General features: G+C 37.5%; 1 protein-coding gene across 3 annotated transcripts in view; it reads left to right on the top strand.

The window, feature by feature from the left end:
• Window positions 1-27,793, top strand: part of LOC109546392 (serine-protein kinase ATM) — a 34,736-nt gene that overhangs the window by 2,279 nt on the left and 4,664 nt on the right. For all 3 annotated transcript variants that reach the window (XM_048662664.1, XM_048662665.1, XM_048662666.1), the window contains 15 exons: window positions 25-258; window positions 2,245-3,559; window positions 7,074-7,274; window positions 7,335-7,527; window positions 7,772-8,040; window positions 8,096-8,374; window positions 11,523-12,534; window positions 12,585-12,838; window positions 12,890-13,122; window positions 13,175-13,415; window positions 18,371-18,679; window positions 18,729-19,318; window positions 19,373-19,574; window positions 19,792-20,003; window positions 22,976-23,568. In XM_048662664.1, the coding sequence (XP_048518621.1) occupies window positions 25-258; window positions 2,245-3,559; window positions 7,074-7,274; window positions 7,335-7,527; window positions 7,772-8,040; window positions 8,096-8,374; window positions 11,523-12,534; window positions 12,585-12,838; window positions 12,890-13,122; window positions 13,175-13,415; window positions 18,371-18,679; window positions 18,729-19,318; window positions 19,373-19,574; window positions 19,792-20,003; window positions 22,976-23,568 (6,137 nt within the window). The remainder of the gene's footprint in view (window positions 1-24; window positions 259-2,244; window positions 3,560-7,073; window positions 7,275-7,334; window positions 7,528-7,771; window positions 8,041-8,095; window positions 8,375-11,522; window positions 12,535-12,584; window positions 12,839-12,889; window positions 13,123-13,174; window positions 13,416-18,370; window positions 18,680-18,728; window positions 19,319-19,372; window positions 19,575-19,791; window positions 20,004-22,975; window positions 23,569-27,793) is intronic.

Raw genomic sequence — 27,793 nt, 5'->3', positions numbered from 1 at the left:
AGCATTAAACCGGTTGCTTTCCAGGGTGAAGCTCGTCGGGGCTCTTCTGCAAAAATACCCTCAGCTGATCGATAGAGCGCTGTTTTTCCAGCTTCTGCAAGTTTTGCATACCAAGCAGTTGGAAGTTAGAGACAACAACACCATTCGGTGCATCTATGAAATGCAGGCTATTCTTCTGGATATCGAAGAAAGGCTGGAAGCGAGCGACCAAAAGGAAACCTTAAATTTATGGACGTTGGTCGGCGATTCAACTTTAAGGTAAATTGGAGGACGATATTCATGTGCGTTAAAGGTGGGAAAAGCGCGAATTTTTTCCCTCATTGGTTTGTGGTGAGGAATGCACATTTATTTAGGGTTTTTTTAGTATTTACAAAGTGATTTACTTAGGTTTGGTCGCCATTTTCTAACCTCTATAAAGATAGGAGCCAAAAAGTGATTCATTCGCCAACGGTCAGGAATATGATTTGAGGGATAACGACGATTTCGATAGGGTGCATTGAGAGCTATTTTTTGCCTATTAGGATTGAGTCAAAACAGGTCAAACTAACTGAAAATTTATTAGGGCTTTTTCGATAGAGCATCTCAAGGTCTCCCGTTTACATTGATCAGAATCTCTTATCCTGTGTGAAGTGCTGAAGAAAAAGCAAGAAAACAAAATAAATTGCGGAGACGACAGAAAATAGATGATAAATTGAAATAACAAGTTTGATCCATCGTTTCGAAAAGTGTTGCTTCTTTGGGGGGATGTAACTGAATTTCTAACCTAAAACAAGAGTTAAAGTTTGATAATTTATGGTACATTTTCATTAATATTGTTGTATGTAACAGTTGAAATTATTTGTTTGAAAAATTTCACTTTTCTGATAAATCGTCTTAAAAGCCGCCGTTGGAACGTGTTTTTTTAATGTCTAACCTCCAAACAGGAGAAAGCAAAATTTAGAAAATATATCGAAAACGGTCCAAAATATTCCGTCGGTCAGAAGGATCATTTTTATGGAGCGGTTCAAGATAAATATATTCTCCTTCAGGAAATTAGCAAAATTTATAACCTCGAAAGAGATACACCCGAAATTTAAAGAAATCTACTACATTTCCCTAATTCCTAACCCCAAAAAACTGAGAAGCAAAAATTAGAAAACAGCTTGTATCTCGGAAGCAGCTAAAAATGCCCGATTGATTGTTGGAACCATTTCGCCAGAGCGAGTCGAAAGTCATCTTTTCTTCCTTAAGGTTGGAACAAAATTTCTAGCCTCAAAAGAAGTAAACCTTAACCTTAACATTTTTTTCCATGTATATTAATGTCTCAGAAACACTTGAATCGATCTGAACACTCGTTAGAATTATTTTATTCGAGCGCTTCCAGGTCTATATTTTCTCCCTTAGTTCTCCCATGTTTAGCAAAGTCGAAACAGACACTCGTAAAATGTTATGCTTTCTCTTGCATTTCTGCTTGGAAACGGTTGAAGCTCTCTGGAGGGCGACCTTTTATCGGACATTTCTAACCTCTAAAACCATAGAAGCAAAAAGAAGAAAAAACTGCCAATATCTCGGAAACGATTGAAAATATCTGATCATTTTTTTGAAAGCCATAAGCATTTTGAAAGCCGTAATTTCTTCCTCAGGGTTGTAGCCAAATTTCTAACCTCAAATAAGCTATAAATTATTGTTCATTTTCCGTAATATCTCAGAAATGGTTCAAACGATTTGAATAACCCTTAGGACCTTTCCAATTGAGTATATTTAGATCTGCATGCTTCCGTGATTCCTAACCTCTAAAAAGACAGTAGCAAAAACACGTCATTTCTAGAAAGCCATTTCAGATCTGTTATTTCTCCTGAACGAGTTTCTCCCAAGGATTTTTCCAGATTTCTATAAATATCTAGGGATCCAAACCGCCAGATTAACCATTAGAGCACAAGAACCATCGTTTGCTACATCGGTTTGATGCGATATTCTCAACCTCTAAATAAATGTATGTTAAAGTCATGCTCTCAGGGCAGCACATAAAAGTCGTCAATTCGTTAGTGAGTTCATTTAGCACTAATTAAGGAAACGGACCAGAACTTATGGGCTTCGCCCTGTAAAACAGAGAGTAATTAAAAATTAGTCACAATTAACACAGCCAAATTAAGCGTACAAACCCGTAAAGAAGCCCTTAAAAAATTTGAAAGTAATTATGTAGAATATATAGAGGGTGTCCCAAAGAAAGACTGCCAATTTCGCTTTTAATAATGATTATTTCAGGGCAGTTGGTTTGAACCATCACATCAAAGAGACCCAACATCTGCTCAGAAAGCTGATCTGCCGACAAATCATTAAGGTGGAATCTGTGATACAAACCTACACTTCGGGAGTGTTAATCACCACTGAACATCACTTGGCCACTCTTCAGCTGGTGCTGGAGTTTACCAACCCTTCGCAGTTGCCATTATCCAGAAAACAGGAGCTGGTTAACAGTCTGCTGAATGTGCCAAATATAAAGAACTTTAGATGTCTGTTGAAGAGGAACTTTGCGGAAGTGCTAGTCGGTTTAACTCTAAAACACTGTCCGGACTATGAAAGGGAGGAAGCGAGCGCACAAGACGGTTCGATGTGCGTTTATGGAACACTGGCGGCGCTTTTTGCTAAAAGCACCTTCAACCTGGAGCAGATTCTGATCAGGGCGCCCGCCCTGAAAGCGCCCACTAAGAGGAGCTTTAATACCGACAGCGCCGCACTGGAGATTCTTCTGAAGAAACTCAACGCTTTCGTCGATAGTGTTTATTCGGAATCAACCGATAAACTCTTTTGCGCTGTGGGACTTCTCTACAACGTCGCCAGCTGCATGATTGACTATCAAGTGCTCCAAGAAGATCAGCTGCAAACCAGCACGGTCTTCAGCTTGATTAACCGCGTTTTAAGCAATGAGAACACGCAGTCTTTTCAAAGGTTCCAGGTGCACAGCGGCAGCGCCCTTAAACAGCTTCAAGCAATCGCTCTAATTCTGGACGACGTGTTCTCGATCAACAACAGTGTCACCCAACAGGTTAAGGAGCTGTTTTCCTTCAACTTTCTTAAGGAAATCCTGCAGGTTCTTCAGTTTTTCCAGGAGGATTCCCCGAAAAAAGCCGATACCGCCCACAAAGTGAAGAAACTACTAGTCGGCGCTCTATCCAAGTATTGCCTGGTGTCGAATTCGGTGGAAACCGCCGAACACCAGCCGCATATTGCGGAAATATTAGCCGACCAAGACTACGACTTTAAGAACGACAGCCATTGCGAAATGAGCGTGGTTTTCCTGCAAAATGTGAAACTGGCACCACCAGGAGTGTTGTCCGAGGACATCATTCGCAAAATTCTTGAGTGTCTGCAGGGGCTTTGCCGAGCAACCTACCGACACCACGAAAGTGCGGTCACAATTCTCAATATCCTCGCAGGTCTTTTTCAACACTTGCAACATGCCAGCGCAGACCTGAAAAGCGCCGCAGTTAATGTGCTTTATACGTTTTATCTTCGCCAGTCGTATTATGGGCCCGATGTTCTCATAGCACTGCTGGATGCCATTGAAGAGCTTTGCACGGTAAGGTTGTATTCATTTGCTAAATAGTCCCGAAAATTGCAAAGAAGTTGCTATCAAACGTTTTTCTATTTGGTACATTTTCATAGGTATCTCGGAAACGGTTCGAACTATTTAAAAAACCATTGATCTTGTCTGTTGCTTTGATCAGACATTCCTAACCTCTGAAAGGACAATAGCAAAAAAAGGAAATACGCTAAATTGGTCTTAGGAACTAGCCATTTTTGAGGCGCACTTTTACGCAAAATTGACCCCAATTTTGTTGAATTCTTGTATATTTTTGTTTATATCTGAAAATGAGTCGAATTTTTTTCGATAGAGCGTCTGAAGTGCTGCCTTTGTTCTTGATCAGAAATTTTAACCTTTAAAAAAATAGAACCGAAGTAGGAAAACTGTTTATATCTCGGAAACGATCGAAAATATCTGAGCCGTTTTAGGACCGAACTATTTTTAAAGAGCGCTTCTAACTGCGTATTTGAAATTCGAATTTTTGCCCAATTTCTTGCTTTTAAAGCGATTGACGCCGATATTGTCGAATTCTAATACTTTTGCATTTATATGAGGAAAATGAGTCAATCTACCTCAATAGTTAGGGCCTTTTCGATAAAGCATCTGAAGTTCTGCTTTTGTTCTTGATTCAAATTTTTAACCTCTAAGAAGTGAGAGCCAAAAATACGAAAATCTATTGTATTTCGGACAGAGTCGATTATATCTGAATCTGCCTGCTATCGAAACGTTTCGGCGTTCCAGAGCATTTTTTTCTCCCTTAGTAGTTAACAAGATTTCTCACCTGAAAGGGCTAAAACCGAAGTCTGATGATTTGTTGTACATTTGTTTTTATATCTGGGAAACGATTGAACGTACCCGAATAATCGTTAGAGCCTTTTTGATCGAGCATTCCAAGAGCTGCCTCTCGCCGTAATCAAAAATTCCTCACCTTTAAAAAGGCAGAAGCAATTAAATAAAACCGTTTGTCTCTCGCCAACCGCCAAAATGCCATTTAAGGCGCGTTTCTAATTTTCTCTTCATGAAGGCATTTTCGATGGATCAGCTTCAGAACTGCCTTTTGCTTGATCAGCAATGTTTAACCTCTAAAAAGAGAGAAGCAAAAATAAGATCTCGGAATTAGAGTGTTTTCAAATTCTATACGTTTCGAAGTTTCCAGAACATTTTTTCGCCCTTAGTAGTTAACCAGATTTCTAACCTGAAATGGGATAAAACCGAAGTTTGATGATTTGTTGTAGATTTATTTTTATATCTCGGAAACCATTGAACGTACCCGAATAATCGTTCGAACCTTTTCGATCGAGCATTCCAAAAGCTGCCTTTTGCCAGAATCAAAAATTCCTAACCTTTAAAAAGACAGAAGCAATCAACTAAACCGTTTGTCTCTCGCCAGCCGCCAAAATCTAATCGGTCGATAAAACAAGCCATTTAAGGCGCCTTTGTAATTTTCTCTTCATTGGGGCATTTTCGATGGTCAGCTGCAGAACTGCCTTTTGCCTTGATCAGACATGTTTAACCTCTAAAAAGAGAGAAGCAAAAATAAATACCCGAATAATCGTTCGAACCTTTTCGGTCGAGCATTCCAGAGCTGCCTTTTGCCATAATCAAAAATTCCTAACTTTTAAAAATACAGAAGCAATAATGTAAAACCGTTTATCTCTCGCCAGCCGACAAAATCTTATCGGTCGATAAAACAAGTCATTTAAAGCGCGTTTCTAATTTTTACTTCATTAGGGCATTTTCGATGGATCAGCTGCAGAACTGCCTTTTGCCTTGATCAGAAATGTCTAACCTCTAAAAAGAGAGAAGCAAAACTAAGATCTCGGAATTAGAGCGTTTCCAAATTCTATACGTTTGAACATTTTCAGAACATTTTTCCTCCCTTAGTAGTTAACAACATTTCTAACCTGAAACGGGATAAAACTGAAATTTGATGATTTGTTGTACATTTATTTTTATATCTTGGAAACGATTGATTGTACCCGAATAATCGTTAGAACCTGTTCAATCGAGCATTCCTAGAGCTGCCTTTCGCCATAATCAAAAATTCCTAACCTTTAAAAAGACAAAAGCAATCAAATAAAACCGTTTGTCTCGCGCCAACCGCCAAAATCTGATTGGTCGATAAAACAAGCCATTTAAAGCGCGTTTCTAATTTTCTCTTTATTAGGGCATTTTCGATCGATCAGCTTCAGAACTGCCTTTTGCTTGATCAGAAATGTTTAACCTAAAAAGAGAGAAGCAAAAATAAGATCTCGGAATTAGACTGTTTCCAAATTCTATACATTTGGACGTTTCCAGAACATTTTTTCTCCCTTAGTAGTTGACCAATTTTCTAACCTGAAAGGGGATAAAACCGAAGTTTGAAGATTTTTTGTGCATTTATTTTTATCTCGGAAACGATTTAATATACCCGAATAATCGTTCGAACCTTTTTGGTCGAGCATTCCTAGAGCTGCCTTTCGCCATAATCGAAAATGCCTAACCTTTAAAAAGACAGAAGCAATCAAATAAAACCGTTTGTCTCTCGCCAACCGCCAAAATCTGATCGGTCGATAAAACAAGCCATTTAAGGCGCGTTTCTAATTTTCTCTTTATTAGGGCATTTTCGATCGATCAGCTTCAGAATTGCCTTTTGCCTTGCTCAGAAATGTTTAACCTCTAAAAAGAGAGAAGCAAAAATAAGATCTCAGAATTAGAGCGTTTTCGAATTCTATACGTTTGGACGTTTCCAGAACATTTTTTCTCCCTTAGTAGTTATCAAGATTTCTAACCTGAAAGGGGATAAAACCGAATTTGGATGATTTTTTGGACATTTATTTTTATATCTCGGAAACGATTGAATGTACCCGAATAATCGTTAGAACCTGTTCAATCGAGCATTCCTAGAGCTGCCTTTCGCCATAATCAAAAATTCCTAACCTTTAAAAAGACAGAAGCAATCAAATAAAACCGTTTGTCTCGCGGCAACCGCCAAAATCTGATCGGTCGATAAAACAAGCCATTCAAAGCGCGTTTCTAATTTTCTCTTCATTAGGGCATTTCCGATGGATCAGCTTCAGAATTGCCTTTGGCCTTGCTCAGAAATGTTTAACCTCTAAAAAGAGAGAAGCGGAAATAAGATCTCGGAAATAGAGCGTGTTCCAATTTGTCTTTTCTACTTTGGAAGTTGAGCACAATTTTTAACCCCTGGAATTTGATGAATTTGTGCGCATTTCTATTCATATTTCGGGAACAGTTGAAACTACTCGAACAATGACTAGAACCTTTTCGAACATTTTTTTTTTCGTTGTATTCGAAACTCTTAAGTCATGCTCTTAGCTCGATGAGAGAATCCTTTGCAATTTTTCTTCAGTTGCAAACAATTGGGGATGCTTTAGATCATATGAGCATGACTGAAAACCCAAAGCCGAAAATGCAAAGACCGGGAGAATATATTCAATGAAAGGGATTTTCGGGCACTAAAATATCTTAATATATTCAATCTCTAGCAACATTAAATGGGTTTCAGATGGACGTAGACTGTTGCAGCTCTCAATGGGATGGCAATCCAGTGATCAAGCACGTTCCTGACTTTTTGTCCAGCAACTTCCAAAGAGTTCGCTATAGAGCTGTCGCTCTATTGGTGAACTACTTGAAAATCTCGGCTGGGACCACGCGACTTTCCACCATTCATCTATCCGAGGAACTTTTCAGCTTAATTTATGAGCGGGTTTGTAGTTCTTTGAAGGCACTTTTTGCTTGTTTTGTTTCAAGTGCTTGCGTTTTTCAGAATAGTCAAGTGTTTGAAGTCACGGACAGTTTGAGCGAGGAAAGACTTCAAGAAGAAATCGCTGGTCGCGCGTCCTCCGCTTTGTACACTTTTTTGGCCATTATTGTCAACTGCAATAACTGGATTGAGGAGTCAGTGCTGGCGATTATCAGGTTGGAGCACTCCAAAGGTCTGGGCAGGCTTTTCAATGGAGGTAATATTTAAAAAAATTGAAGGGTTTTGAATGATCACAAGCTTCTTGGTCTGTTTATGCTTAAAGTTACAAATCCAGTTTTCCTGAGCAATCAAATACACTGTTGTCAAATTTCTGATTGGGTTTTTGGCCAATATCTCAGTTTTTCCTGCGAATTGTTATCGTTAGCTATTTTTTCCACTTTCCCTAAGTACTTCTAGAGAAATATCGATAATTTTGCACAAAATCCTACGAAATTTCGCAGAGTTAATAGCCAAAGTGCTGAAAACCCTACAGGAGCATTTCGGGTCAGATGACTTTGTAAAAACCTACATGGACCGCATTCTGAGCAACTGGCTCGAGCTTGGCTACAAGATCGACGATTTCCAGTTCAGAATGTTGGGGTGTTCGGATAAAGCCGAGCTTTATGCCAAACATCTCCATGTTTGCTTGCCGTTGCTGCTTCAGAAGGACCAGCACGATCTTTTTGCTGCGGCGAAACTGCTGGGAATGACCGAAACTGACGCTTTGGAGGTATGAATGAGGTTTTTACAGTTGAATTTTAAGAATTTTAGGTTCTTTCCTTTAGCAATGTTGTACAACAGTCTTCGGGCGTGTTATTGCCAGCGACCCCAGAAATCTTGCGGGAGATTTTCTAGACTCGAACGCCCAACTGTCCTTCATAGCTCGAGCGCTGGGTGGCAAATTTCAGGAAATTCTGGTAGAGAACATCGATCAAGTGGTGCTGAGCTTGGTCGAAGGAATTGCCGATGAAAAGGCCATTCAACAGAGTTTTGGTGAAACGGTGTTTTTCACTTGCAAGGGGATTTCGTTGGCGGATTTTCGGTTGTGCTTGCAATTTATTGAGGTAAGTTCAAAATAAGCAAAAAAATGTTTATTTGGAAAACACCTGAGACAAGTGCGTGGTTTTATCCTAAATTTTCGCATGCCTTGGGGGTTCTGCTCATAAAGGGCCCGAAAACTTGGAAAACCTGCACAGATCTGTTATCTTTATGTATACAAAGTTCCGCCTTCATTGTAAGAAAGTTTTCGAAGTACTATTTGCTGAGCGGTATTTTGGTAATGGAACTTTATTTTTTATTTTTTTATTTGGTATTTTTAGATAACCTATTCATAGAGCGTTTTTTAGTTATTAAGTTCCATCCGCAGTGTCTAACCTTCAAAGAGATCGAAGCCAAAATAATAAATTTCCAGGGTTTTTGAAGAGTATGTGAAGAGTCGTAAGAACCATTTCGTTAGATTCACTGAAGGCTGCCTCTTATGTTTTAAAATTGTAGGAAAAATCCTAACCTCTGAAGCGATTGAAGCAATAAAGCACAGAAAATATCGTTCGCGGAAACGATCGAAAATATCCGTTCAGTTTTGAGATTCATTTCGATCGAGTGTTTTTCGGCTTTCTTTTCATGATGCTAAATTACCAATATTTTACGACATTACAAATACACAAATTGCAATCTTTTATAGAGATTATCTCATAAGCCATATTTGAGCGGTTCGCTTTGACTCGGAATCTTTAACCTCCAAAGAAATAGAAGCAAAAATATAGAAAAGTTCGTATCTCAGAAACGGATGAAAATATTTGACGAGCCTTAAAAACAATTTAATCAGTTCGAAATTGATTTTTCTGGTGGAGGATCTCATTAGCCATCTTTCACCTATTCGTTTTGATCGGAAAATTCTAACCTCTAAAGAGATAGAAGCAAAAAAGAAAACAACTCATATCTTCGAAACGGATGAAAGTATCTGACGAGCCTTCAAAACAATTTTGATAGGCAAAATTCGATTTTTGTCTCTTAAAGTTGTAGAAAATTGTCTAACCTCTAAAGAGTTAAACGCCAAACTTTAGACATTTTTACATTTTCCCTTGTATCACTTAAACAGTCAGAACCAGCTGAAAAATCGTTCGGACCTTTTCGATAGAGGATCTCATTAGCCATCTTTTACCTATTCGATTTGACCGGAAAATTCTAACCTCTAAAGACATCAAAGCAAAAAAGAAAACAGCTCATTCATATCTTCGAAGCGGATGAAAGTATCTGACGAGCCTTGAAAACAGTTTCGATAGACAAAATTCGATTTTTGTCTCTTAAAGTTGTAGAAAATTGTCTAACTAAAGAGTTAAAAGCCAAACTTTAGACATTTTTCCTTATATCACGCAAACGGTCAGAACTAGCTGAAAAACCTTTTCTATAGAGGATCTCATTAGCCTTCTTTCACCTATTCGCTTTGATCGGAAAATTCTAACCTCTAAGGAGATAAAAGCAAAAAAAAAACAGCTCATTCATATCTTCGAAACGAATGAAAGTATGTGACGAGCCTTGAAAACAATTTCGATAGACAAAATTAGTTTTTTCTCTCTTAAAGTTGTAGAAAATTGTCTAACTAAAGAGTTAAAAGCCAAACTTTAGACATTTTTACATTTTCCCTTGTATCACGCAAACAGTTAGAACTAGCTGAAAAACCTTCAGACCTTTTTTATAGAGGATCTCATTAGCCTTCTTTCACCTATTCGCTTTGATCGGAAAATTCTAACCTCTAAAGACATCGAAGCAAAAAGAAAACAACTCATTCATATCTTCGAAACGGATGAAAGTATCTGACGAGCCTTGAAAACAATTTCGATAGACAAAATTCGATTTTTCTCTCTTAATGTTGTAGAAAATCGTCTAACCTCTAAAGAGTTAAACGCCAAACTTTAGACATTTTTCCTTATATCACGCAAACGGTCAGAACTAGCTGAAAAATCGTTCGGACCTTTTCGATAGAGGATCTCATTAGGCATCTTTCACCTATTCGCTTTAACCGGAAAATTCCAACCTCTAAAAACATCGAAGCAAAAATAGAAAACAGCTCATATCTTCGAAAAGAATGAAAGTATCTGACGAGTCTTGAAAACAATTTCGATAGACAAAATTCTATTTTTCTCCCCTAAAGTTGTAGAAAATTGTGTAACCTCTAAAGAGTTAAACGCCAAACTTTAGGCATTTTTACATTTTTCCTTATATCACGCAAACAGTCAGAACTAGCTGAAAAATCGTTCGGACCTTTTCGATGGAGGATCTCATTAGGCATCTTTCACCTATTCGCTTTAACCGAAAAATTCTAACCTCTAAAAACATCGAAGCAAAAAGAGAAAACAGCTCATATCTTCGCAACGGATGAAAGTATCTGACGAGCCTTGAAAACAATTTCGATAGACAAAATTCGATTTTTCTCTCTTAAAGTTGTAGAAAATTGTCTAACCTCTAAAGAGTTAAACTCCAAACTTTAGACATTTATACATTTTCCCTTATATCACGCAAATGGTCAAAACTAGCTGAAAAATCGTTCGGGCCTTTTCGATGGAGGATCTCATTAGCCATAAAAAATCGTTCGGACCTTTTCGATCATTAGCCATCTTTTACCTATTCCGTTTGATCGGAAAATTGTAACCTTTAAGGAGATTGAAACAAAAAAAGAAAACAGCTCATTCATAGCTTCGAAACGGATGAAAGTATCTGATGAGCCTTGAAAACAATTTCGATAGACAAAATTCAGTTTTTCTCTCTTAAAATTGTAGAAAATTGTCTATCCTCGAAAGAGTTAAACGCCAAACTCTAGACATTTTTTACATTTTCCCTTGTATCACGTAAACGGTCAGAACTAGCTGAAAAATCGTTCGGACCTTTTTGATGGAGGATCTCATTAGGCATCTTTCACCTATTCGCTTTGAACGGAAAATTCTAACCTCTAAGGAGATGGAAGCAAAAAACGAAACCAACTCATATCTTCGAAAGGGATGAAAGTATCGGACGAGCCTTGAAAACGATTTCAAGGGAGTAGGGCGAATTTTTTACTTCAGAGTGAAACCTGAAACTGTGGGGTGTGCATGGTAGGGTCTCTTGACAAAGCCGCACTTCGACCATGGTCTCAAAATGTAATAAATAAGTAATAAAACTAAAGTTCTAATAAATAATTCTTAATACTTAAACCGAATGGATTTTTGTCTATTTTAGACGTTCCTGTGCGATGGCAAGCCTTTAATAAAGTGTCTAAGCGAGAACAAACTGCACAAAATCCAAAAAATCATGCTGGAGCTGCAATGCCGAATTTATAATGGCACATCGATCGATCAGCAGTTGAAAAACTTCCACCAGTACACGGTTTTCATTGGCTTGATTCTAGAAGACCTGAGCAAAGAGTGCAGCTTCTTGATGTTCTTCCTAAGAGACTCTGTGCATTTCCTGGTTAATTTGCTCAACAATCGGATAGGAAAGGAAGGTTTGAAGCTCTGCAAATCGGTGTTAAGATTTATGATGACTTTCTTGTGCCGCGTGCTCCAAGGGTGCGCAGGCGAGTTTAAAAAGTTCTTTGTGTTCACGGCGAATTCGCTGAAGAACATCGGAATGGAAAACGATAATTTATCGCCAATCTGCGTAGAAATTTTAGAGTTTCTCATTATTGACAACGAAGAGCATTTTCAGGATGTCGCATCCAAACTGGATGCTTTTCCGTTAACCGCAAAGTTTATAAACCTGCAGCAAAAGCAGTGTGTGGATCGAACGGTGTCTCTGGAGGACGAAATCCGGGCGTTTCTTGACTACAACGACTTGACCATCAGACAGGACAGTCTGGTGCATCTGAAGAAACTTCTGGGCAAAGAAAAGGAACAGTTGCGGCACCTGTACGATGAACTAAGTAAAGTGAGAGGCTTTTCTGAAGATTGTGAGCAGAGCCTTCTTCACAGGCTCACGACGATGCTGATCAAAATCAGCTGCCAGCGTAGCGAGATCAGTAATGAAGCGCTGAAATGTCTGGGCGAACTTGGCCCGGCCAACTTAACAACCATCGTTTTGGAGCCGGAAAAACGGGTGCTGAACATCAAGTGCACCCCATTTGAACTGCTAACTGGCCATGTGGTTTCGATGCTGGCCCAATCCATTATAGATCCAGATATCAAAGTGGTGCGAGCGGCCAGTGAGGCTTTGCATGAGGTTCTGGGGTTCAAAGAGGGCAAACAAGTCGTGGGTACGTTTCCGTTTATTTTTTGTTAGTCAGTGAATAATTGTATATTGAAGGTTCTTCAGAAGACTTCGGCTATGGACCGATTGAGGCCAGTTTCATCAGGCCATTTCTCAATCGCGCCAAATCTGGTGCTTCGCAAGTGAGGATGGCGGAAGACAAAGTCAGGGAGCTTGTGAACCATGAAAGCACTTGGTGTGCGACGGGAATATCAGGAAACCAGTGGGTGACTTCGTTAGTGTTGGCTTTATTGAGCAGCTTTGAACATGGGTGTTACCTGAAGAAGCTCATCGATCTGTGCAGTGTCAAGGTAAATGTTTTTTTAATTGACTTGAGGGTTTACTCTACTATGGTCTTGCAGGCAAAGTTCTGCGAAAATTTGCTGCCATTGCTCATCTACTTGATCCTTTATTTGGACAACGACTTTGTCACTTGCGTGCTCTCAAAGCGGATCAATGAGTTTTTCAACCAGCACTGGATTTGCACGGTTTCCACTCCCACCAAAGATGATGCGATAGTAGTCAATAAGAAGTCCGTTAAGTGTTTGCTGGACGTTATCAATTTTATACGCCAACAGCCGAGCCTTCCCAACAAGTAATTAGATGGATTTTAGTGAGAAAACGCAGCCAAAATTGGGGGTTTTTAGGTTCGAGGAACTGAAGTTGGACTATCTGAAAATCGCCAAGGCGGCAGCATTTTGTTCGGCCCATTTCTCAGCGTTGCTTTATGCCGAGTTGTGGTGTCGGGAGAAAATGGTCCACATGGAAACGCAACGAACAGCGCCGAAAAATCGGGCAGCATTTGAAAACGAGCACACTTTTCTGGATCAAATTCTGGAGAACGTGTCAGAGGAGGAAAGGATTACGTTCCAACAGATTATGCAAAATGTAAGTTTGATCACTTTTGCAGGCGGACTGCCGTGCCGAGAAAATTTTAAAATTATTGAAAAGCTGGTGCGAGTTTCGCCTGTGCAGTTTTTTCAGGAAGTTATAACGTCTAAGGGGGTAGAACCAGAAAAGTGAAGCGTTTGCTTCGCGTAAAAGGCTGGAAACATCCAATCAGGCATTAAAAGCTTTTCAAGCCTGGCTCAATAGCTTTGTTTCACTATATTTGTCCATCAATTTTAAGCCTCTAAAGAGGCAGAAACGTATAAACACGCTGTAGTAGTGTGTAGAAATCGCTGAATGAAATACACTAATTTAATCGTTAAAGAATTTAACATGAAAATTAATCGGTCAGATGGAGTTTTAGTTCTCCGCTCATTGAAATTAAAAAAATTGAAGTCGAAAAGGTTGAAAAAAATCGCCTGTACCCTTTTTCCTGGGCTGACTGGCACTGGTACTTTTTCAAATTATTCAAAGATTTCCTGTAAATCGAAGGTTGGAAGAAATGTTCAGGTGAAAAATTATGCCTGAGTAATTTTGATTTCTTATCGAAATTTTTTTAAGGATGGGGTCTATTTTTTGGCAAAAATACAAATTTTCTCAACATGCCTGAAATTCTTCATTATTTTCATCTATTTCTATTTTAGGCCCTTTTTGAGCGGTCACGAACTTTAACCGACGATATTTTCCTTAATTTGGACTCAAACTCTTTAAATATGTAGATTGCGGAGCTCCTTAGGGTAAAAACAATGCGATGATTTTAAAAAACGCATCGAAAATTTTGATTTTTAATCGAAAATTTCTTGAGTGATTGTTTTCAAAAATACCATTTTTTCCAAAATGCTTGAAATTCTTCATCATTTTCGTCTCCAGAAAGCCAGAAGTCCACCGAGCTCATTGAAAAATACTCTTGAAGCTTTAAATCCCAAATAATCAAAAATTTTGGTTCAATTTAGGCCGTTTCTGAGCGGTCACGAACTTTAACCGACGATATTTTCCTTAATTTGAACTCAAACTGTTTAAATATGTAGATTGTGGAGCTCCTTAGAGTAAAAACAATGCGATGATCTTAAAAAACGCATCTAAAATTTTGATTTTTAATCGAAAATTTCCTAAGTGAGTGATTTTTTATTCAAAAATACCAATTTTTTCAAATTGCTTGAACTTCTTCATCATTTTGGTCTCCAGAAAGCGAGAAATCCACCGAGCTCATTGAAAAACACTTTTGGAGCTGTAGATCCCAAATAATCAAAATTTTTAGCTCAGTTTAGGCCGTTTCTGAGCGGTCACGAACTTTAACCGACGATATTTTTCTTAATTTGGATTCAAATTCTTTAAATATGTAGATTGCGGAGCTCCTTAGGGTGAAAACAAAGCGATCATCTTAAAAAACGCATGAACAAATTTTATTTTTAATCGCAAATTTCTTAAGTGAGTGATTTTTTTTTAAAAAATACCAATTTTTCCAAAATGCTCAAAATTCTTCATCATTTTCGTCTCCAGAAAGCAAGAAGTCCACCGAGCTCATTGAAAAACATTCTTGAAGCTTTAGATCCCAAATAATCAAAATTTTTAGCTTAATTTAGGCCCTTTCTGAGCGCTCACGAACTTTAACCGACGATATTTTCCTTAATTTGGACTTACACTCTTTAAATATGTAGATTGCGGACCTCCTTAGGGTGAAAACAAAGCGATCATCTTAAAAAACGCATGAACAAATTTCATTTTTAATCGCAAATTTCTTAAGTGAGTGATTTTTTTTTCAAAAATACCAATTTCTCCAAAATGCTTGAAATTCTTCATCATTTTCGTCTCCAGAAAGCGAGAAATCCACCGAGCTCATTCAAAAACATTCTTGAAGCTTTAGATCCAAAAAAATCGAGATTTTTAGCTCAATTTAGCCCGTTTCTGAGCGGTCACGATTTTTAACCGAGACAAAGCAAAAAGTCAAGAATTTGTCAATCATTCGTCTGTCTATCTTTTACCGATTCGATTTGATTTTCAGATGCTAACATCTAAAGAGTAGAAGCCAACATTTTAAGGGCTCGTACATTTTAAAACACCTTACAACTTCGAGACAGTTGCAAATATTGAAATAGTCGTTCGGAGCTTTTAGATGGCTTGTTTGAAGAACTCCGTTTTACCAATTGGTTTTATCAGACATTCCTAACCTCTAAAGAGATAGAAGCAAAATAACTGAAAAATCTAATATCTCAAAAACGGTCGACAACATCGAATCAGTTGTTATGTTTTTTTATTTCTTGTTTCACGAACTTTGAAAAGGATGGATTTTACATTCAGACCAACAAATATATTGGAGTCTAATGGATGTTCAAAGAGACTTTTGTGCAAAAAATTGTAGTGTTGACCTCCACAGCATTGTCATTGGGGGCAAGCGATCTAAAATATGGCCATACTTCCGGTAATACCGAAAGTAGGTATCAACTTGCTAATTTTAAATGGAACACCCTATATATGTTTACACTTTTAAATTCAAATTATAATTTATTTTATTTAAAATTTTAAAAAAGTTGCTATATTTTGTAAGGTGGCTATGGAAGTCAATAAATAAGTGTATAAGACTTTATCAGGATTTGTAAGATGTTGAACATCGCACAATATTGGCCGATTAAAGATTTACTGGCAAGTGTTGCAAATCGCGCTTAAAATATGCCTGATGATGACTTCCAATGAGCAAAATTCCTCTAAAAGGAACATTGAAGGAAAGCTAGTGAGCACTAAAAAATTTGTCACCGATTTTCTTCAAAGATAAAACGATGAACGCTGAATTGTTCTACATAAAAACTTTGTTGAATAGATTTTAGGAAAGTTTCTTCTGGAAGAACCCAATTTATCACGAGTTTCCTGCAATTTTCCATTTAACAGAATGCTTCTCAACATCCAAACATTGACAGTAATTATTGAAAATGACCGGAAAACCTGCAATAATCTCGAAAAACGTGTGCGAACAACACCAGCATAAAGACACCAGTTCAACAGATTGATCGAACAAAACGCATTGAAAGACTAAAACGTTCTTCTTGCTTCCCACTGTTCTTTCTGATAGCGGTTTATTACAATTTCTCGATCTTACCCACTTATATACAGGGTGATTAAAAAGTGGCGTCATTCCTCTGGAGGTGTTTTGGGAGTACATGAAAAATAGTTAAAAAAGTTCATTGTTAATTAAAAACTGAAATATTTGCAAAAAACTCGATCAGAAGGATGGCAACAATGTTTTTCAACGTAATCTGCATAATTAACATTATGTAAAAACCTGCTGCGTCATATCATCTATCATAACCTTGAATAGATGTGTACACTGCACAAATAAATAAACATTTCAGTCTTAACTCCTGCTCAATTTGCACCGGTGTTCAGTAAACCATTGGTTTAATGTGTCCTTGTGCTGTGCGTATCTTACGTAACTATGTGGAAGGAATGTAGCCCTTCCTGGGCATTTATTAGGTGGTTATTAGGTTAAAAGCTTGAAAAGGAGCTTCAAAGTACATCACATTCGGAGAAGTTATTAACAAAGGCTATATACCTGTAACTATCTGTTGATGATAAAAACCAGCATTGCCGCTTTGACTTTTCAACAAAAAATTGTAGAAGGGAACTTTTTTAATATCAAACATTTTCGTGTTTGAAGCAAAGATCGTAATTATTCTTTTAAATATGGGACAATTTCAAAATAATGTTTAATAACAAAGTGGAACTACGATTTTCAACTGTTAATATCTTCTAGAAATTATCGGAAAAAAAATTGCAATATTTTTCTCGTACTCTCCAAGTGAGCCTCTATCTCCCCTTAAAAGGAATGACGCCAATTTTGAGTCACCCTGTATATGTATTGTGTCTAAACCTTCTAAATTGTATATACATCTAATAACCGAAGGGAGAGAGGAAAGTAAGGTCGCATATTAAAAACCCAGAAGGAAAAACTAACAAACTTTATTAATAAAGTGCATGTTATTCAACACATYCATATTGATTGTCAATGGCCATGGTAGTAGTGTAAAGTATGCCTTTACAAACAAGGCACCCAAATCTARAATCTATTAAAATATTTCTTTCCTAAAAATTAAGTTACCAACTAATTCAGTCATGTGGGATAATAAAATAAGAACAGTAAATAATGCATTTTTTGCAACATCGGCTTTTTTCTACAGTCTATCTACGTTYGCATGTGGATCACAAAAGCRGTTCACTTCGGGCAAATMCTGAAGATGCAAGTAYAWACGCGCGGAAACGTCAGGAATAAGTTCTAATTTGCKACAGTTTAAAAAYCCATAMGACTGTTTTTCTGGAAGCTTTTAGCAACTTTATTAAAAACTGTCGACTTCCCATGGATTAAGGTGAAATGCGCTCAAATTCCTCTTCGGCCTACTTCACAAGCTGACGCGATTTGAGTGGGCTTCACTCAGTGAAACGGAAAATGAGGCTCAAAACATGATTATTCTGTTRATTTCAGCCAMGATTTTTCGAGTTAGTTTCAATCTGTTAAATGGCYTAAATCCAGAAATGAGCCTGTGCCCCATCCAGGTGAAAAGTCAGCGCKAAACGACCGGATTTTTTTATGACCCGGTGGTTTTTTCTTGTTTTATATGCGGTTTCAGCTTTTTCTCATTGCCAAGKCTTCATTTGCCGAAACGAGAACTCAATGCATCAACGGAAACGACCGTATGGAGCGCAAGAATAAAAAAGCGCGAGGAAAATTCTAAAGGCTCTCACTCGTGTGTACATTTGACCAGTGCACGTTGCTTTTACTATTGATATAGTTGCCAAATTTCCCTTTTTACAGCAAACTAGATGAAATCGCGCAGACACTGTTTAGAGCCAATTGTCTGGTTTTCATTCGCTTCATCAGCCAATTGCTCAGCTCAAAGCAAAGTCATGCTCTCAGCCTGACGAAAAGCCTGCAGTTTATTAAATCCAATTTCCTATTTCCATTGCAGTCCTACAAATCCATTGGCGATTTGGACGCCCTGTCCGGATGTGGAGTCTCATTACTGTTGCGTGCAGAACATCAAGTGGAATATTACCAGAACACTGGCCAATGGGCGCGAGCCACGGACTATTACATCATGCACTCCATCCACGACCAAAATCTCAATATAGACAACTTACTAATGAGCTTCAAAATGAACCATCTGTACCAGATGCCTCTGCTTTGCGAGAGCTTGTGCAGGGAGCCAGATTATGAGTGTTTGTGGCGACTCGGCCAGTGGAAAATGAGCAAAATTGACCACATAAAGCCTCAGAAGGTGAGGCTTTCCAGGCAACTGAAACCCGTTTGTGAGTTGGAATTTTTAGATAGAATATCGGGACTATGAAAAATACAAATTCAACTGCCTGAAAGCGGTTTGCGACAACGATGAGTACACATTCTCAGCAGCCAAACAGCAGATGAGCAAATGCATTGTAGACAAGCTGAAGCACACGAGTTTGGAAAGCAGCAAAAGCTTGTATCCGATTCTGTCTCAAATGCAGTCGTTGATTGAAGTCGAAGACTGTTTTCAGCTCTTCGAGGGAACAAATGTCGATAAAATCCTGACCAAGTGGAGATTGCAGGACCTGATTATTAGGAAAAACGACTTTCAGTTCGTCGAACCGATTGCTGCGCAGCGAATCACGCTTCTTAGGGAACTGTCCCGGCAGCAGCCTCTTTTGCGGACAGTTTACTGTGAGATGGTTTTAAACTTTGTAGATTATGCTAAAGAGGAATGCCACATTAAAGTGGCCGAAAATGCCCTGATTGACATACAGAAAATACCCGATTTAGATCGCTCGATTGAAAGCGAATTGCAGTTGAGAATTGTGCAACTCCGATGGCTGAATGGGGACAAAATGATCGCCCATCAACTCCTAAGGAACATTTCCTTATCCGCCGAAATCACCCCAAGGTTTTCCAGCTCTGGACAAACGCCGCTCGAATCCTTTAACGTGTTTTCTTTCAGACTGAAAGCCAAAAGCTTGATGCTGCAGGGCATCTATATGGCCGAAACGTACTCAGATAGAGCCCCGATTCTGAACCGCTTCGAGTCCTCATTGCAGATATATGAGCAAATGCCCATTGAGGATCGGACTAAGGAGGACTTGGACAATTTGGAGGACAACTACGATATATTTGCCACATTTGCCGATCGGGAATACCAGCAAGTGAGTCAAAAACCCGGCAAGTTAATTGCTAAGAAATGCCATTCAGAGAGGAGCAAATTTGCTTTATTGATAGAGCCTGGTAGATGAACTGTAGTCGACCAGGTGAACAGCTGGCATGCTGGGGGCCTGTTTAATCCTGGAGAAGAATCTTTGTGACTATGCAAGCACAAGCAGCACTCTTCGGGGGATTTTATTGATATTTTTGAACAATTTTTAGATAATGGCCCATATAAAGTCCGATCTGTTTCAAAAGAAGCTTTCCAATATCAAGTCCTGTAAGGAAATGGCCAATGCGTTGCAGCGGCAGAAGCAAAAAACCGACGACGAAAAAAAAGCGGGAGTCATAAACGAAAGACAGATCAGTATCGATGAAAACGAAATCAAAGCTGCCTTTAGGGACAAGCAGCTTGTGTTGCAAATCGCGCTCAAGTAAGTGTGCATATTCATACACAAGGTGGAGACTAAATTAAGAATAAATGCGATAGAAAATCGGGCAAAAGTTTTTTGCAAAATCTCTCAAACCCTGAAGTTTTTGCTCCCTGATGGGCAAGTTTTGGTGTGGAATGAATGGCTCAATAGCTTTGTTTCACTATATTTGTCCATCTTCATACATGTCCATCTTCAATTTTTAGCCTCCAAAGAGGCAGAAACGTAGAAAAACGCTGTAGAAGTGTGTAGAAAACGTTGAATGAAATACACTAAATTAATCGTTAAAGAATTTAAGATGAAAATTGATCGGTCAGATGGAGTTTTAGTCCTCCGCTCATTGAAATAAAAAAAAATGGTCCAAAAAAAAAAGTCCAAAAGGTTGAAAAAATTCCCTGGGCTGGCTGGCACTGGTACTTTTTCAAATTATTCAAAAATTTCATGCAAATCGAAGGTTGGAAGAAATGATCAGCTGAAAAATTATGCCTGAGTAATTTTGATTTCCTATCGATCATTTTCTAAGGATGGGGTCTATTTTTTGGCAAAAATACAAATTTTCTCAACATGCCTGAAATTCTTTTTATCTCCAGAAAGCGAGAAATGCAACGAGCTCATCGAAAAACACACTTGAAGCTTTTGATCCGAAATAATCGAGATTTTTAGCTCATTTTAGGCCCTTTTTGAGCGGTCACGAACTTTGACCGACGATATTTTCCTTAATTTGGACCCAAACTCTTTAATTATGTAGATTGCGGATCTCCTTACGGTGAAAACAATGCGATGATCTTAAAAAACGCATGAAAAATTTTGATTTTTAATCGAAAATTTCTTAAGTGAGTGATTGTTTTCAAAAATACCAATTTTTTCAAAATGCTTGAAATTCTTCATCACTTTCGTCTTCAGAACGCCAGAAGTCCACCGAGCTCATTGAAAAACACTCTTGAAGCTTTAAATCCCAAATAATCAAAATTTTTAGCTCAATTTAGGCCCTTTCTGAGCGGTCACGAACTTTAACCGACGATATTTTCCTTAATTTGCACTCAAATTCTTTAAATATGCATATTGCGGAGCTACTTAGGGTGAAAACAATGCGATGATCTTAAAAAACGCATGGAAATTTTTATTTTTAATCGAAAATTTCTTAAGTGAGTGATTTTTTTTCAAAAATACCAATTTTTTCAAATTGCTTGAACTTCTTCATCACTTTCGTCTCCAGAAAGCGCGAAATTCACCGAGCTCATTGAAAAACACTCTTGAAGCTTTAGAAACCCGCATGAATTTTTTTTATTTTTAATCGAAAACGAAATCAAAGCTGCCTTTAGAGACAAGCAGCTTGTGTTGCAAATAGCGCTCAAGTAAGTGTGCATATTCATACACAAGGCGGTAACTACATTAGCAATAAATGCGATAGAAAATCGGGCAAAAGTTTTTCGCAAAATCTCTCAAATCCTGCAGTTTTTGCTTCCTGATGGGGAAGTTTTGGTGTGGAATGAAAGTATGCAGGGTGATTAACTTGTAAATGTAAATATTTCGAAAACTGTTTAGAAGCAAAAAATTTGCGAAATATAAAAGATGTTTAGACTCACTCGTTTCACCATAATTCGCAGTAAAATACAGAATGTTGTCCAAAAAGACTTTAAATATGTAGATTAGGGAGGTCCTTAGGTTGGAAATATTGATCTTAAAAAATACGCATAAAAAAGTTGATTTTTAAACGAAAATTTTGCAAGTGTGAGGGTGTGAGGGTTGATTTTTTTGCAAAAATACCAATTTACTCAAAATGCCTGGAATTCTTCGTCATTTTCATCTCCCAAAAGCGAGAAATGCACCGAACTCATTGAAAAATACACTTGAAGCTTTTGATCCGAAATAATCGAAATTTTTAGCCCATTTTAGGTCCTTTTTGAGCGGTCAGGATCTTTAATCGATGATGTTTTTCTTAATATAGGCTCAAACACTTTTGATATGTGGTTTGGGGAGCTCCTTATGCTGAAAACAGTGCATTGAAGTTACAAAACAGGCATTAAATTTTTGTTATTTTTGACCGAAAATTTCTTAAGAGTGACGATTGATTTTTTTGCAAAAATACCAATTTTCTGAAAATGCCTGAAATTCTTCATCATTTTCATCTCCAGAAAGCGAGAAATGCACCGAGCTCATTGAGAAACACTTGAATCTATATATCCGACATAATCAAGATTTTTAGCTCATTTTAGGCCCTTTTTGAGGGGTCACGATCTTTAAACGACGATATTTTCATTAATATGGACTCGAACACTTTAAATATGTAGTTTGGAAAGTTCCTTAGTTTGAAGACAATACCTTGCAGTTAAAAAACAGGCATTACAATTTTGTTATTTTTAATCGAAAATTTCTTAAGAGTGAAGTTTGATTTTTTTGCAAAAAATCCAATTCTGTCAAAATGCCTGGAAGTCTTCGTCATTTTCATCTCCAGAAAGCGAGTAATGCACCGAGCTCATTGAGAAACACATTTGAAGGTTTGGATCCGAAATAATCGAGATTTTTTGCCCGTTTTAGGCTCTTTTTGATAGGCCACGATCTTTAACCGTCGATATTTTCCTTAATATGGACTCAAACATTTTTAAATATGTGAATTGGGGCGCTCCTTATGTCGAAAATAATGCATTAATCTTGGAAAACACGCATGAAAAATTTTGATTTTTAATCGAAAAGATGAGGGTTGATTTTTTGAAACTATAAAAATTTGGCATACATTTACGTTGACACGCTCGCTACTGGTGGACCAAAAAAACGAATTATTCAATAAAAACATGGCCCTTCGATAGTTTTTTGGGCTTTTTATATCTGGAAAATTTCATTAAAACATCTCGGACGGTTTCATAAATTTCAACAAGTTTTCCCTTAAACATCCTCGTTTATTAGTGAGTGAACTGAAGTTTGTCGAATCATTTTTGAACCGCCCTGTTCATACGTAATATTGCCGCTTGTTTCAGACATTACATCAACAATCTAGTGGCGAGTGATAAGAACAATATAAAAATTTTCCGAGTGATGGCACTGTTCATCGAAAATAAGGATAACAAAAGTGTGATCGAAACGCTGCAGCAGATGATACCGAAAATGTCCAGCTACAAGTATATTCCGATGTTGCCGCAGCTCATTCCGCACATCAGCAACAATCCGAACGACTTCTTCGGCCAGCAGATCAACCGCATCATCGAACAATGTTCTACTGATCATCCGCATCACACTTTGCCTCTGCTGCTGGCGCTTGTCAACGCTAATAAAGATCGCGAATACACCAATTCGAAGAAACTGGGCGCTAATGACCGCAGTGCCACTGCGGTGGCTATTATTAAGAAATTGCGGAAAACCCACTTGCGCAACATTGTGGATAGAATGCTGAAACTATCGGAGGCCCTCATTGAATTGGCCTATTACGTGCCTGTACTCACCTCTACTCGCAAGAACCAGTTTGAGATTCCCAACAGGTATAAAATCCACGGCATTAAGCGATTTGAGGACGTTTTGGTGCCAACTTGCTCAATTCCTCCCAGCAGGACTAACACATACAACACCATTGAAGGTAAGAGCTTAATTCGATTAAAAACCCTCCAAACAGGAGTGGTTACAGCCCTGTTTGGAGTGTGTTAAGTAGGCCCGGTAACACAGTGGATTTTCAGGTGTTGACACACTAGCACCAATACGGCGTATCGCGTCAACACTTTTTATGATGCAGTATAATAATACGATAAATGCCTTCGGAGAATAACAGACGACCTGGTGTTACGTGATGGTAGTGGTAAGACGCGAGGTGTTATAACGCATTGACGCACAGAGCGGCATGAACACTAAAGTGCTACACAACACCGTGTTGCCCAAGCCTCACTTGATAATATCAAGTGTGTCAGCATATATTTTATCTTTAAAATCGGTTAGGAGAATATTGAATGATTGCCAACAGAATTTTGGGTTGCATGGGCTGATTCTTATTGAAATCATTTGAAATCTCACGAAAAAACGCTTGAATGGCAAATTGAGGACTTTATCATTTTCTTTCCAACACTGCTTTTAAATTGCAAATCGATTGTGATGTCACTGCGCTACAGACAAAAGACATATTTCGAAGGTGAACGTTGCCATTTTGCCTCCAGAGCTGATTTTCTATGGCTTCTGCTTCCACTTTTTTAAGTCCTACAAAATGTTGTTTGTGTCCTACGAAAAGCTTATACAGGTACTTCTTCAAGAGTGGAAAATTATCTTGCAACCGCATCTCTCATCTCTTCAATTGGTTGGGAGATTATTGAATAGTTGCCAAAATAATTTTGGTTTGCATTCATATGCTGTTTGATCGTCGCACTGACTATCTGGCTTCTGGCCATTCAAAATCTAACAAAAAAACACTCAAAAGATGAATTAAAGACAGTAAGATTATCTTTCATAAGCACTTTTTCAATTGCAAATCGATTGTTATGCGTATGTGTTACTGGTTAAAGAAGTTTTCAAAGCATTCGTTCGCATTTTCTCCAGCACTGATTTTCGTGCACTTGTGCTTCCACTATTTGTAGGCCTTTGTAGAAAATGATCTTTCTAATTGAGTTACATGCCGAAAAAGTCTGGAAATCACCCGATGGCATTTTCCTCCGGGCATTGATTTTCATTCGTTTCTGCTGCCAATATTTTAAATCTTGCAGAAAAAATTGTGCAGATATGAATTGAAGAGTATAAAATTATCTTTAAAACGCACAACTTTCCTGTAAGATCGGTGGTCGAGAGTATTGAATAATTGCCAACGGAATTTTGGTTTGAATCCATTGGTTGTTTGTTTATAACACTGACTTGCGTTCACTCTTAACTTTGCATTTATAATCTACTAAAAAAACACTGGAAAAGCAAATTAAAGACCGTAAAATTAAGTTTCTAAAGCACTTTAGAGTCATGGCACTTAATTTCATGTTAAAGAAGTCTGGAAGGCACCTGATGGCATTTTCCTTCTAGCATTGATTTTCATCCGCTTCTGCTGCCAATATTTAAAATCTTGCAGAAAAAATTGAGGATTGATATTATATGAATTGAAGAGTATAAAATTATCTTTCAAACGCACAACTTCTATCTAAAATCGGTTGTCGAGAGTATTGAATAATTGCCACCGGAATTTTGGTTTGAATCCATTGGTTGCTGGTTTATAGCGCTTTCTTTAGCTCCTAACTTCCTATTTGGAATCTGATAAGAAAACACTCGAAAAATAAATTAAAGGCTGCAAAATTATCGTTTTAAATTGCAAATCGGTTTCCAGGCTCCTGAATTGATGAGCAAAATATATTGGAAATCAGCTCGTTCGTTAATTTATTCGAAAATTCATCTCCTACATCAGTCTGAATTATATTCGATGGGAGTTTAATTTTAAATAATCCGCAGAGTAGAAAGTTCAGTTTTTCTTAATCGGGGTCTGTTTCAATGCTTAGTAGTTTCACCACCAAAAATTATTTTTTATGAAATAAATTTTAAAATATTTGGTGACTTGGTAAAATACTTGTTTAATTAAAAAAAATATCTCTTGTTGATTTGTTTCTTATTTGGACAAAATGAAACATAATTCCATGCAACAGTTTCTCTCTACTTTCAACAGGAGTGTAATGAATGAACTTTTTCAGGTGAAGCCAGAGGTAAAAATCGAATGGATTTAAGCCGGGGGCACTGCTGGGCCAAGCCACAGGAAAAATATTTTTTTCGTGATCTTTAACAATAATTAAATGAGTTCACGTGCTTCTTATTGTGTCCAGTGGTCCATCCTGTAATAAATCTTTGAAATTATTTTGAAGAAATTCCATATAAAGTTGTGCATTCATTAGTGGCGACAATACAAAGGGTCCTATCAAAAAGTTGCAACAATTCGTAAATTGGTGTTGATACCGTGAAACTATCGTAAAATGAAGGTTTTTATTGGTCTTTACATGCAAACTATGTGAATGAATAATGCAATTTTTACTAAATCCTGCTTATTTGTCTGTGAAAAGAATTGTACCAAAGAAGTTGCCAATATTTTGTTGTGGTTCCCACAACCAGTTTTCATACACGGTTGAGGGCCGATTGCTGCTTTTAGGTACAAGAAAAATTGTTGTTTTGAATGCATGTAACTGCGCAGACAGTTTGTTAACACTTGTTCAAGAATCCTCTTTTACAACGTTCGGGAAATTCTCCTCTAATTGAGGCGTTCTGGCCGTTCTTTACAAACCAACATTATTTGATTTTCTTGGGAAACGTTCCTGAAATACCCCGAGCCCCGGGCCTCGTAATGCGTTAATGAGTTATAACTCTTTACCTCACATAGCGACGTTAACCCAATAGCTAGGCCTGAGCAACACTGTGTTGAGTTGCGCTATTGAGTTGTTGCCCGCCTCTGAGTTAACGAGTTATAACTCATCGGTTAATGACTTATAAAAATAATTTATTAAAGGTTTACGAGGCCAGAGATTGGAATTTTCACATGTAAAAAGAAAGGTCATCAAGATTTTTTTCTGAGTAACGTTTTCCTGCTTTGTTCAAACAACTAAAAAAAATAATCTAGATTTTGCCAACAACAGAACTGAGTCCAAAAAAATTCGACAAGTTTTCTTGTAAAATCGATCTCTTTTTTTTGCATAAGATTCAGTTTGCCAGTATTTTACAGAAAAACGTTAGGAAAAAGTGGTTTTTGTGTTTAGAGACAGTGTTTACAAATATTGACCTACAAGTCAAGAAACTCCAGTTTCCAAGAGTTTTACAAATACATGATTATAAACATTAGCTTTTTCAGTTCGGGGAAATATTGTTTGGAAAAAGGCCCAGTTATTTATTAGGGTTTTGTCCATAATTTGATGCTGCAAACATGTTTGGAAAACTTTTTTGCAGAGGAAAAAAAGCAGTTAAGGAGGCGAGTGTTTCAATCAAATTTATCTTATAATTTTTCACAGAAAATGCCTGAAGTGTCAGTATTTTAACTAAAAAATAATGCGATTTTTGCGTAGAAATAATTGCTTAATTGAAACTTTGTTAAAACTAAAATGACCTGAAAATTTAAAGGAAGTTTAAAAATTCTCAGAGCGATGAGGGCGACGAATTTTCCAAATAATTTTTTGTTAAACTTTTGTTCTCTGGTCATTTTTAGATAATCTTAATTACTTTTGGTAAAGAACTGAATAAAATAATTTGGTTTTTGTGCCAAATTCGAAGCTTAAAAAATGCTTTCTAAAGTTCCCTGCAAACCATCAACCAAATCATCTGAAAATAATGGTTTGTTTACGTTTTCGATTGCGAACTTTTATTTTGATGCTCGGTTTTGGAGAAAACCTTAATTGTTTTCGGGAAAAAACGGGAGGAGTTTATTTTCGTTTTTGTCCCGAATTCGACAATAAAAAAAGTTTTTGTAAAATTTTTCCAAAGCTTTAAATTTATCTTGTTATTTTTCGAGTAAAATACTTCCAGATCGTCAGTATTTTTAAGTGAAACTCTGTAAAATATAGCGTTTTTGAGTAGAAAGTAAAGCAAAAAAATCAGTCAAAACTAAAAAACCACATTTTTTAACAAACTCTCGTACACACAGCAAACAAGAGTAACTTGGCTAAAACTGTAAAATTTGCAATTTTGTAGAAATTTTAAACATATTCTTAATTCCAAATCAAATTCATTCCTGGGTTTCAGTCATTCATCTATTCAGTCTTCACATTCTTCATTGTCTCTACTTATCAATCAAAATACGTTTCGGTGTATTTTTCCACCATCATCAGTTTTTATGTGTAGCGTTGTTGCTGCTTTAAGCCTTGGCATGCATT

Source organism: Dendroctonus ponderosae, unplaced genomic scaffold (genome assembly GCF_020466585.1).
Source record: "Dendroctonus ponderosae isolate FM_Combo_2020 unplaced genomic scaffold, Dpon_F_20191213v2 Dpon_F_20191213_11, whole genome shotgun sequence".
In the NCBI taxonomy this organism is placed as follows: domain Eukaryota; kingdom Metazoa; phylum Arthropoda; class Insecta; order Coleoptera; family Curculionidae; genus Dendroctonus; species Dendroctonus ponderosae.
The sequence above is the reverse complement of the archived record's forward strand: the minus strand, read 5'-3'. Positions and strand labels throughout refer to the sequence as shown.